Source organism: Canis lupus, chromosome 1 (genome assembly GCF_011100685.1).
Source record: "Canis lupus familiaris isolate Mischka breed German Shepherd chromosome 1, alternate assembly UU_Cfam_GSD_1.0, whole genome shotgun sequence".
NCBI lineage: Eukaryota > Metazoa > Chordata > Mammalia > Carnivora > Canidae > Canis > Canis lupus.
In genome coordinates this window covers 31,399,701-31,412,129 of record NC_049222.1, presented here as the reverse complement: position 1 = coordinate 31,412,129, position 12,429 = coordinate 31,399,701, and the positions used below count along the sequence as shown (strand labels likewise).

Sequence of the window (12,429 nt, the reverse complement as noted above, 5' to 3'; positions counted from 1 at the left end):
AAAGTTTAGATAATTTTTATCAGAGTAAATGATAAGTCGTAGTGACTGACCATCTTCTTATATGTCTTCCTTATATTCTTCTTTTCTAGTAAGTATAAAACTACATTATACTTTGTGTTTTTTTCGTTTGAGAAGGCTGTGCATTTGAAATTAGAAGGAATTAGTTAACCAAAACTTTCTGATTGATAGAAACAATATTAAAATATTGGCAGGCTAAAGCCTAGTTATAGATATCTGTCTGCCTTACGAGTGTCACCTGGGATAATTAGTTTTTCTGCTTATTGATGTCGAAGTCAGTGGAAATTCTATAAAGCTAGGTACTTAACTGCAGAGAGTTCTGTGGTTGTTGTAGGGAAAAGAGGAAACAAAACTTGAGGTTTTCTGTAATGTTAAAATTTTTATAAATAGTTTTAAGGACCAAGTTCAGTTTATTAGTCACTGTGAGGTTTTCATTGTTGACCTCTGGTTTGCTACACATCATTTGTCTAGAATTGAGAGTTTACATTCTTTTTAGGTAATTTTGGATTCCTTTATGTAAATACTGAATAAGCTTAGTATTTTTTCTCCTTTGTATGAGGATTCAAGAGAGATGCAGATAATTATAGTGGAGGGAATCGTACTTTCTTTTAAAAATTCTGCTCTTCTGTGTGTTGTCTAGTCTAAAAGTGTGAGCTGTGATTGATGTGCAATGTAGTTCTCAGTGTTCTTTCCTCTCTTTAAAATTGAATGTAGGGTATAAGCCAGACTAAAGTGGATAGATAAAATGCTTTGTTCTGTTGGTAGGTGGACAGTAAAATATTTTTCAGGAATTTGTGCCATGAAATGTCTAGATGAATCTAGTCTCAATCTAGTGACATAGTCTTTGTTTTACTTGTGGCTCTAACATCTTAGTTAAGAGAATCAGTATGAGTAGAAAAGAAGTAGCCTAAGCTTTCAGGTCAGGCTGCCCTGAGTTCAGATTCTGTCAGTCACTATCATTGACCTTGGCATCTTGTTGCCTCAGTTGTAAGCAGAGAGCCAGACAGGACATTTTTATAGCTATTACCATTAGCTGTAATTAGCTATTCCTGCCTTTAGAAGGAAAGTTTAGTGTTACTATTTCTTTCTAGGTTAGTCTCCCACAATCTAAGGGAGATGGTCTAAATGTCATGATAAATGTGTGTCTGCTTTTTCTGTATTTGTTTTTGCAAAAGTTCTTTTTAATATCTAATTCGTATAGCAGTTCTAATGTGTGCCCTTGTTTTATTTTAAAGTAATAATTATTTCTATGATTAACAGTAAAGGACCTTCCTCTGCCAAGATTTGTTGCTTCAAAGAATGAACAGGAATCTCGCCATGCAGCCTCATATTCTTCAGATTCTGAAAATCAAGGGTCTTACTCTGGTGTAATTCCACCACCACCTGGCAGGGGGCAAGTGAAAAAGGGATCTGTAAGCCATGATACTGTCCAGCCTCGTACATCTGCAGATCAGCAGGTAATCATGTGCCTAGAGATGTTATCTCTTTATGTCCTGTGTAGATGTTTACACTAAAACATTTGAGTGCTTTCTTAATGAAAATGGTATTTTAAAAAGATTTAAGTCTTAAAATAATAATAATACTAATAATACTGTTTTTAGGAACCTGCATCTCCAGTAGTTTCACCCCAGCAGTCCCCACCAACTTCTCCACACACATGGAGGAAGCACAGCCGTCACCCCAGTGGGGGAAATAGCGAGAGGCCTCTTGCAGGACCTGGACCATTTTGGTCTCCCTTTGGTGAAGCACAATCAGGTATTTTGAAATTCTTTAGAAGGGACGGTTATTTATGAAGGGTCATAAATTGAAGGAAACTAGATAATACTCCTTTAAGAGTTGCCTTCAAGACCATTTTTAATTATAATTTAAGTGCCTTAATTAGAAGCAGAAGCCAACAATGAAAGTTTGTAAGTAGATATATCACTTTGAACAGTGGTAATTGCGTTTACTTACACATGTAGTGCTCAGACAGAAGTTTATAGATACCAGATTCTCTGAAGGTGAAATGAATAATGATTTCTCAGAATATGAGGGGTGTATTACATTAATTCCAGTATTGACAAGGAAAGTACAAGAACAATTTAAAAAGATTTAAATGAAGTTTTAAGTTGACAGAGGAGATTGATTTTGGAAATCGTTAACATTTTTTCAAAGTTAGAGTTCAAAAGAAAACATAATATATGTATGGTGAGTTATGGTAAAAAACCTGGTAACTTTTCTTCAAAAGTGAGCCAGCATGTGTACCCATTCTCCTCTTAGGTTCTTCTGCTGGTGATGCAGTGTGGTCAGGGCATTCTCCACCTCCACCACAAGAAACTTGGGTCAGTTTTGCAGATACTCCACCAACCAGTACTCTTTTAACCATGCATCCTGCTTCTGTCCAGGTGTGACATTTTATTGGTATTGCATTTTTATTTGCTTCATTCAGAGTATCGCTGCAGTCATTCATTTTATATTTTGCTGTTGCAAATTTTGTAAATGTAAGTTCACTCTTTTATACAACACGGAACTCTGCTCTGTGTCTTAAAGTCTGTTATCATTGGAATGTTTCACTAAAAGTTTTGGCTGATTTTCTTTCTAATTATTCAATGACATTTTGAAAGTTTTCTGCCCCTAGGAATATATTTGCTTGGCTTTCTTAGCACATTTTTCATAACTTTCTGTTGCTTACATATTGCTATCATTCTACGCACTTATATAATCATTGTACAGAAACATTCAGTAACCTGATTATAACAAATATGTGGTTTGCTGATGAGTTTGTGAAGACTTCTTATATTTTAAACATCCACAAAAAGTAAGTTTCACTTTCAAAGAATAATAACCTAGCAATCTTGGTCCGTATAATCATATAGATAGATACTGTACTGAGGAAAAAAAATGTTTCCTTACAGGACCAGACAACAGTACGAACTGTAGCATCAGCTACAGCTGCCAATGAAATTCGTAGGCAATCCAGTAGTTATGATGATCCCTGGAAAATAACAGATGAACAAAGGCAGTATTATGTAAATCAATTTAAAACCATTCAGCCTGATCTAAACGGATTTATTCCAGGTGAGTTGTTAAAAACAGAAATTCTTCTAGATGGGACAAGACAGAGTCTCAATTTCATAATTTCAAAGATATGGTTTTATTGGTCAGAGATTATAAAAGATAATTGATCCTCAAATTGTCTGAAAAGTTTATAATCACTGGAGACAAAAACATGACATAGACACATGTTAAGATTACCATTTTCCCAGTGAAAAAGTCTTAAAAAGACTCTTAACCTCACATTTTATTCTTGAATCTGTAAGTTCAGAATAACATTAAACAACACTGTTTTAATATTTCAGGATCTGCAGCTAAAGAGTTTTTTACAAAATCAAAACTTCCTATTCTTGAACTTTCTCATATTTGGTAAGTGTGGTATATCACATCAGTTGGGTAATGTGGGTTGTTTCAAAGGAGTTTCCTTCCAGCAGGTGGATTTTCAAACCTTAAAAAATAAACGATGAGAGCACAAGCTCTTCAAGAGTGTTCTCAAAGAACACAGTATTGCCTTAAAATGGTCAACTTCTGTCTCACTCTCTGGAAAAGAAATAAGTGATGCCAGTACAGTAGTTCTTTAAAAAGTGCTAAAATTCTTTTAAATCATATCTGCTATTTCTTGTTGCTAGCATAATGCATGGAATAAAAGCTAGTTGGTACTTACATGGTTGTGTGTAGCCCATTTGGTTTTAAAACAGTTATCAGATAAACATAAGTGTTATTTCTACTTTAAAGGGTTTTTAGTAGTGTAGAATGCTATAGTAGAAGGAAGATAGATAATGCCTAAACTGAAAAATCTAGAACTAGCAATATATACATGCTCTTTATAGTGTGAGGCATTAAATACATAAGTGGTTGCTTCTGCATCTATTAAGTGAAAGGATAGAGGGGCTGCTGTTTTTTTTATATCAAGCCTTGTAATTCTATTGAATGCTTTAAAGTGGATACATGTAGGACTTTCATAACAATAAAAACAGTTTTTTATAAATTTAGTGATTTATTAAGTAGGCCTGACTTTAAACTAAATTCTGTTACTAAAAATACATATTGATTAAAAGTCATTTTTTGGTGATCTTATTTATTGAAGCTGTTTTTTAGCATTTGATTATAAGAATTTCAAGCATTCAGAAAAGTTTAAGGAATTGTGCCTTAAATACCCAAAATGCCCACTGCCTAGGTTGTATAATCCATTTCTTTCCATTTATGGGATTATTGATTGCACTTTTTCTGGAAAAGGATTTCTTTTTCTTCTTTTTGAGACATAAAGGGATCTAAAGCAGATGATTATATTTATAGTAAGTTTGTCTTCTAGGGAACTTTCAGACTTTGATAAAGATGGAGCATTGACACTGGATGAGTTTTGTGCTGCTTTTCATCTGGTAGTTGCTAGGAAGAATGGCTATGACTTACCAGAAAAACTCCCTGAAAGCCTAATGCCCAAATTGATTGATTTGGAGGACTCAGCAGGTAAGATTGGGAACTGAAGGGATCTGGTTGCAGGCCTTAAACATAGCACTTGATTCTTTTTTTTTTTTTTTTTTTTAAAGAATTTATTTATTTGCTTGAGAGAGAGAGAGAGGGAAAAAAAAAAAAGAGAGAGAGAGAGGGGGAAAGAAAAAAAAAAAACCCTCAGAGTCTGTGCTGAGCACAGAGCATGTCTCACAACCCTGAGATCATGACCTGACCTGAAGTCAGGAGTTGGACGCTCAGCTGACTGAGCCACCATGTGCCCCAACACAATTCTTAAAAGCAAAATCAAGATAGTTATTAAAACTCAAGAACATAGATATTTCATCAAGAGCAAGTAGATTTGCCATCAGAGTATGATATACAGGCTGAACTTGGATTAATGGTTTGTCTTATTTAGTTTTAAAGAGATAAATAATACATGCCACTACTTCACTTTATACTTTTGATTTGCTGAGATTTTACGAGCATCTCATGGTATCTCTGGTTGTTTTGCCACCCCTTTAATTACGTTATGTATTATCTGGGGTGAGCAAGGTAGCCTGTCTGCATCATCACCATTTTTCCATTGAATACATCTTAATTTATTGAAGGATGATACCTGGTTTATCATTAGACCAATGCAATATGCAGGCATTTTTCTTTCAAAGGCCCAACTCTTTCCTTCAGACTATAAAGAAATCTGGTAATTTTGTGTTTGATTATTAGATAGGTGCCATTTTGTTACCATGTTTATAAGAATGCTTTTGTAAATGCCCATATATACTGGTAGCTTTCTTAAAAAGGAAACAATATAAGGGTTAAAGAAATAAATAAAATTCAGAATGAATAAAAGGAAATCTTAACGTTAAATTCTTAATGAGCCTAATTAAAACTTAATTATTGTTTTCAGTTTTCTTATCTAAAATTTCTTTTGGATGTTTTAATGGAAGGAATTTTATACTTTTGAAAGAAAAGTTAAAACAGAATTTGGCTCTCAAAAGGACATTTATCTATTAGGCAGTGTCTGTTTAACCCAGAAATGCACATGATCTGACCTTATTGCCTAAATTATACAGAAGGAATCATATGCATGTTATTAATCTCACAAAGAGAATAATCTCGATGGTGTTAAGAATCTGAGTCAGCTTCTAGTTTTACTAATTATTCCTGTGACCTTGGGCAAGTTCTGACCATTTATTCTATTTTTTCCTTCTGTTTCTCCACCTGAAATGTGGATTTGATGCCATTCATGTTTCAGAACCTGAATTGTACCCTGACTTTTTATTAATGAATAAACTGATGAAAAATTTTAGCATTGATTTTATGTTTTTTAGAAATATGATCCTATGAGACTCCTAGATTTTCCTGATCATTTCAGGTAGTTATAAGGTAACCTCTAACTTGAGCTGAAAGCTATTTTTGTTGGTAATTTTGCTTCAGAGTACTTTGATTTGCCTAATTGAGAAATAAATAAAAAGAACTTTGTCTAGCTTATTTGATAGTAGCGAAAGGGAGATGAAACTTTAGTAGCTGTACCCTTGGTGTATCATTTTAAAAATTGGTCCTTGTATCTAGAAATTTTCTGTGACTTTAGTTCTTTGAAAAGTGATAGCATACTAATACAAGAAAATAAGTTGAGTTTTTTTCTGTTACGTTATTCTCTAGAGACTTGTCTGAACCTGTTATCTGTTGCATTCAGATTGGTAAATCTGGCTATTGCATGTAGTCAGTGGAATTTTTTGTTTTTTATTTTTAATTTAAATGAATTCTGGTTCTTCGTAAATTTGATCTATTGCCTGAATTTTAAATTAAAGCTCATGATTGAAGAATTTCTTTTTTGGGGCCTTTGTTTTTTTAGACCTGTTAAATCTGTATGGCAAAGAGACACTGGGTTTTTTTACCTGCATTTATCTGTATACAATTGCTTTAATTATAATTTTAAAGATTTCAAAGAATCAGATAGTTTATTCCCATCCCAACATAATATTATATGGTTTTCTGACCAAATTTATTATAAACATTTGGCTACACAATATTAAATTCAGATCTTTGCCTGCTTATAAATTTGGAATTCAGTTAATTTTGGGGTGAAACTGATTAATCTTTTTTTTTACCTACTTCTCAGAAGCCCGAGATTCATAGTACATAAAGCCCTTTGAATATAGAAACTGTCATGTGACACTGTGGATCCATCAGTATCCACAAACACAATTTAAAATAGCTGTGTCTTTAGAAGTTCACTTTAGAAGTTTTAGACACTAAAAGTGAAATACCCAAACAGTTTCTTTTGACTGATCTGAGAATTTATCGTAGGTATTCCCTCTTTGGAGGTTTTCTGACTGCCAGGCAAAAGTAGTTTCTGTTTTCTCTGATCTCTCATAACATGTCCTACATGCTGCTTATTATGGCACATGTATCATACTGAATCCTGTTCTTTCTTTCCTCTTTCTACTACCTCAGTGAGCTCCTTAAAAATACAGGAAATGCATTCTACTCTTTTAGTATCCTAAGGATAGCACTTTGCCAGGCATGTGCTAAGTTGGTCAGCAAATATTGAATGAATTAATGCTAAATATGTGCCACTTTTAAAGAAGAATATTTTTAACACATTTCTATCTTTGAAATATAGCTGTTACTATATTTTGTGATATTGGGGGACATACTAAAATATTAGCTCTACAGGTATTCTGCATTGGCAATTTAAATAACTTCTCAAAAAGCAAACAATGAGTAGTGGTGGCTTGAGTTAATAGCCACATGGAGTAACAAGCTATGCTTTTTGTAGGCATACAGACATGGTTGGGGACATATGTAACTTTTCCAAAATTATTTGACCAGGTTTACAGTTTAAATAGCAGATAAAACAGAAAAACTGATGATCATAGGTAGAGTGTTTATGTGGGCTTGAATCAAAATACTTAATATTTAACATCAGCACTGAATTTGGCACCTAGAGGGAATACAAAGGAAAACTTGGTTTTTATTGTTTTAGCCAAAAAAAGCATACAAAAATTCATCTATGAAAACACCTTTCTGAAGGTATTACTCAAGGAAGAATGTTCATCTTCTTTTTTTTTTTTTAAGATTTTATTTATTTATTCATAGAGATGCAGAGAGAGAGAGAGAGAGGCAGAGACAAAGGCAGAGGGAGAAGCAGGCTCCACGCAGAGAGCCTGACGTGGGACTTGATCCAGGGTCTCCAGGATCATGCCCTGGGCTGCAGGCAGTGCTAAGCCGCTGCGCCACTGGGGCTGCCCGAATGTTCATCTTCTAAGAATGATTATCTACTTAAAAATTTTGAGACTAAAGTGATCTGCTAGCCTACAATAACACTATATCTTAAAAGGACAAAACCAAATGTATTTTGATGCCATCTATACACCTTCAACTCAACCCACAGAGATTCCTCTTCAGACCATAGTTGCAATGTGACATACAGCTTTTGTGATTATTTGGTAAATATCTTTCTCTTAAATTAGCCTGGAGGTTACTACCTGCCTGGGATCCTATCAGTCTTGTTCATTATATCTCAGCACCTAGCAGGATGCAAACTGAGTGTAAAGTAGGCATTCGCATTTTTGAAAAGACTAAATGGCTGAGCCTCTTGTTTTATTTTCTTATTTTTTAAAGATTTTATTTATTTATTCATGAGAGACACAGAGAGGCAGAGACACAGGCAGAGGGAGAAACAGACTCCATGCAGGGAGCCTGATGTGGGGCTCGATCCCAGGACTCCAGGATCACACCCTGGGCCAAAGGCAGGCGCCAAACCGCTGAGCCACCCAGGGATTCCCTGAGCCTCTTGTTTTTAAACTGTTTTCTGTCTTGATAGCACATTACTCATGAGCAATTCACTAATACCTGGTTGAGATGCTCAGCGCAGGAGAGGAATTGTTCCCTGTTCTGTCTCCTCCTGCATCGTCACTGCCTCACATAGTAAATTTGAGCATGTTTCATTATTGCTGATTTGGTACATAGCATGGATCCCCAAACTCCTAGCAGTCCTAACAGGAATATTTTTAAAGCCATAGACTCTTATGAACAGTTTACCAAAAATCTGTACTCAAAACTAGCGTGATGCTAAATCACTGTTGAGTTTTCTCTTCATCCAGAAACTTTTGACGTAGAAAAGCCAACACAAATAACACATGTAGATAACTGTTTTTACCAAGTACAATCACAGTATAAGCATCCTTGATTTTTTTTTTTTTTTTTTTTGCATCCTTGATTTTTATTTAGAGTGTTGAGCAACTTTGCACTTTGTCACATATAGGGCTGTCTCATTCTTAATCATACAGTGTATCCCAAAAGATAAATAAGCTTTAATTTAACCAGTGCCTTGATGGACTTTTGGGTAGTTTTTTGACTTTACCTTTAAAACAGCGCTGCCAAAAAAAAATACATATATTTTTATTTTATATAAAGAATCATAAATCTTTATTTTTGAAAATTCACTCTTCCAGGTGCCGTTAGTTGCAGAGGAAAAATAATGAAAATATGCCCTACTAATAGTCATCATCAACTTTACACTGAGGAATTGCTTCAAGCACGCCGACATCCCCATATACATGGGGATGCTGCTTTTTTTTCTTTTTTTTTTTTAAGATTTCATTTATATAGTTATATGAGGGACAGACAGAGAACAGAAGGAGAGGGAGAAGCAGCTCCCTGCTGAGTAAGGAGCCTGATGCAGGGATGTAGGGCTCGATCCCAGGACCCTGGGATCATGACCTGAGCTCAAGGCAGACACTTAACCAACCGAACCACCCAGGTACCCCAGATACATACATTCTTAACACTAGTGTCATTTCTTTCCAGATAGTTGGGTATTGTAGCTGACAAATCAGGACAATTAAAGATATTGGCAAAAACACATCATTTAATGAAATTGGCCAAAATAGTTAAAACTCCCAAAATTTCTAGCAAAGACATTGACAGAGAAGGCTAAATAATATTTGAAGAAGAAAATTTCTACAAGAATGACCCAATAGGAGCTTTAAAAGATTAGGGCTTACATATCAGGGGATTCATAATACTCCTTGGGAATAACTACTGATACTTTTAATTCTTTTTTTGTAAAAAAGGACAAATTTTGTATTATAGAAATAATAATTACAATTTACAATTGTACTGCAAAAATCAAAACTGAAGTAAAGGACAGCTGTCTTCCTCTGTTAGAGAACTCCATGTAAATAAATGGGAGCCTTGTCATCTTGCTCAATATTGTACATTTATTTAATGTATTTATGTATAGGCCCTCAGTAAATGCTCACTGATTGAATTCTTGCTTTTACTAATTTTGCCACCAAATTATGCCCCAAAATTGTAACATCTTTTATTCTTTGGTCTTCATACTCATTTTCACAATGTTCTGTGTAAGTTTTGAAAACAGCCCTAATTATTTTTCATTATGAAATTTTAGTTATCTCAAGTAGATTAACATTAGGTAGACTTCTTCCATTTTTAGTTATACTTGGATAGTGGGAACCTCGTATCTGCAGGTAATAATCTTTGAAGTATAGTAGCCAAGTCAAATAATAGTTCCTATAAAATGCTGACCAGTAATACAAAAAAACAAAAAAATCAACAGGTTACAATTTAATTAGGATTTGAGTGAATGTTTTTTTCTTTCAAACCGTGTTGCACACATTTTTATCTTCACTTTAAAAAAAAAGAATCCTTGGTTTCAATTTAAAACTAATAAACTTCTATGTAGACTGTATAAAGGTCTGCATTACTGAATAAGTTTCCATTTTAATTAAGAAAATTAAAATTAATTTTGCAAATATAATGTAATTTTTTGATGGATATGATACCGTTCAAAACAAAGTGTATATCTTAAATTCTTTAATTTCTCTTTTCATTTTCATTGCTTATCTGTATCTTTTTATTTTAAAGATTTTATTTATTTGAGAGGGAGCACGTGAGAGAGAGTGAGTATGAGGTGGGGGAAGGGCAGAGGGAGGAGAAGCTGGCTCCTCCCTGAACAAGGGAGCTGGATGCTGGGCTCCATCCCAGGGTCCTGGGATCATGATCTGAGCCACCCAGGTACCCCTGCTTATCCCTGTCTTCTAAGTATGAATGAAAAAGGTACCATTAGTACTTTTCCTTGCAGACTTAAAAGTTTATCCAAATCTGTTAATTTTTAATTTTAGGGACTTTTTCAGGTAAGAATAGTATTCACATTTCAAGTAAAACATGTAGTTGTTTTTGCTTTTGTAAAGCTACTAAATGAGTTTTAAACTATGAGACTTTAGGAAATGTGTCTATTTCTCTAAGATTAATAATAGCTGCAGTCATTTTTGAAACAATGCTTAGCATGTTGAGTATAATACTGAGAAAATAAACCTAGAATATAACTGATGCTCTTTCACAAAGAGGTTGTTCAGCAGGTACCCAATATTGAGCTGAATCTGGGAACTTCTCAGAATCTTTGGAGGCTAGAAGGGTGAAAACTACTGATGGTGTTTTTATTTTATAGTGTGATCCTGAAAATGAAGTTTGCACTCTTTTAATACTACCATTTCTCACTTTAAATGTAGATTGACAGTATGTCAGTGTGATCACACTGGGTTGTATTTTCCAGACACACTTTTATACATGGAGATACTCTTTGCATAAAAGCCCTTTCGGGATTTAGGTTAACAAATAATTTAGGCTCATGCTCTTCTTTTTCAGCCCTGATGCTCTGATGATGTCAGGGGCAGAGCAGAACCCTCAGGAGGGAGGCAGGGTTGACACAGTGTTCCAGCAGGAGGCTAGGTTGGAACACTGCATCAGGTAAGAGTAAAACTACACCCCTGCCTCCGAAAAGATACAGTCTCAAAGACTAACTTTTGTGTGTGGGCACGAAGCTCTTTGTTGGAGTTTATAGGGAGCCAAGTTGAAGGAGGTGCAGTTTATTTACAGACCTGATACTTCTCCTCGGACTCATGACTACTAGGATGTTACCTTTCTAGAACATAGGTAATTTGTGCTTTTTCTACTACTATTTATTGTTCTAAATATGAAACAGGAAAGAAGCAATGTGTAATTTTGCTAATTTATTCCAGAAATAATTTTTGGACTTTCTAGGACAGTAATTTTTCAAACTTTTAGTCTTAGGACCCCTTTACATTCCTAAAAATTGTCATAGACTGCAAAGAGCCTCTGTTTATGTGAATTAGATCTATCAATAGTTTACCTTATTTTTAAAAAGTTACCCTATTAGAAATTAAGACTGATAAATTTTATGCTTTATTTTAAAATAACTATAGTAAACCTTTACATACTAACAGATATTTTTAGGAAAATAATTACATTCTTCAGAATATTTTTTTTTTCTTAAAACATTATAAAAAGGGTGACAATGTTTAACATCTTTTCCAATCTCTTTAATATTTCGGTTAATAGAAGACGGCTGGATTCTCCTATTTGCTTCTGCATTTCCTGTTGGATGTTATTTTGTTTGAGGAAATTGACAAACTAAGTGCTGAGGACCAGATTCAGTCCCCTCTCTTTGTACATCTCACAAGCAGAGTGGTGGTGGTGGTGGAGTTTTTAATCAGTGGGGGGGCGGGGAGCAATATTTCATGATACATGAAAATTATATGAAATTCAAATTTTAGTGTCCACAAATAAAATTTTATTGGAACACAAACCAACCTCATTCCTTCCCGAATTATTTATGGCTGCTTTTGCGCTGCAACAATTGAATAGTTGAAGCAGAGACCATATAGGCAGCCTGCAAAGCCTAAAATATCTATTATCCAGCTCTTTGTAGAAAAAGGTTGCCTGTACATGAAGAAAATGTGTCCTTAGTGGTAAAAGGGAGAAGTGTTTTCAGATAATTACAGATGCTCTTTGGTACTAACTCCAAAACTCAACAGATGGCAATTTCTTAAAGGTTGATTGTAGTGTGAAAGCTGAAACCATATTAATGAATTGTTT

The 12,429-nt window shown here is 34.5% G+C and overlaps 1 protein-coding gene across 7 annotated transcripts in view; it reads left to right on the top strand.

Annotated features, from left to right (window-relative positions):
* Nucleotides 1-12,429, top strand: part of REPS1 (RALBP1 associated Eps domain containing 1) — an 83,302-nt gene that overhangs the window by 42,962 nt on the left and 27,911 nt on the right. For 6 of the 7 annotated variants that reach the window (XM_038526179.1, XM_038526175.1, XM_038526176.1 and 3 more), the window contains 6 exons: nt 1,279-1,475; nt 1,620-1,773; nt 2,278-2,402; nt 2,913-3,075; nt 3,357-3,420; nt 4,364-4,518. In XM_038526179.1, coding sequence (XP_038382107.1) covers nt 1,279-1,475; nt 1,620-1,773; nt 2,278-2,402; nt 2,913-3,075; nt 3,357-3,420; nt 4,364-4,518 — 858 coding nt within the window. The remainder of the gene's footprint in view (nt 1-1,278; nt 1,476-1,619; nt 1,774-2,277; nt 2,403-2,912; nt 3,076-3,356; nt 3,421-4,363; nt 4,519-12,429) is intronic. The other variant, XM_038526177.1, reaches the window with a different exon arrangement.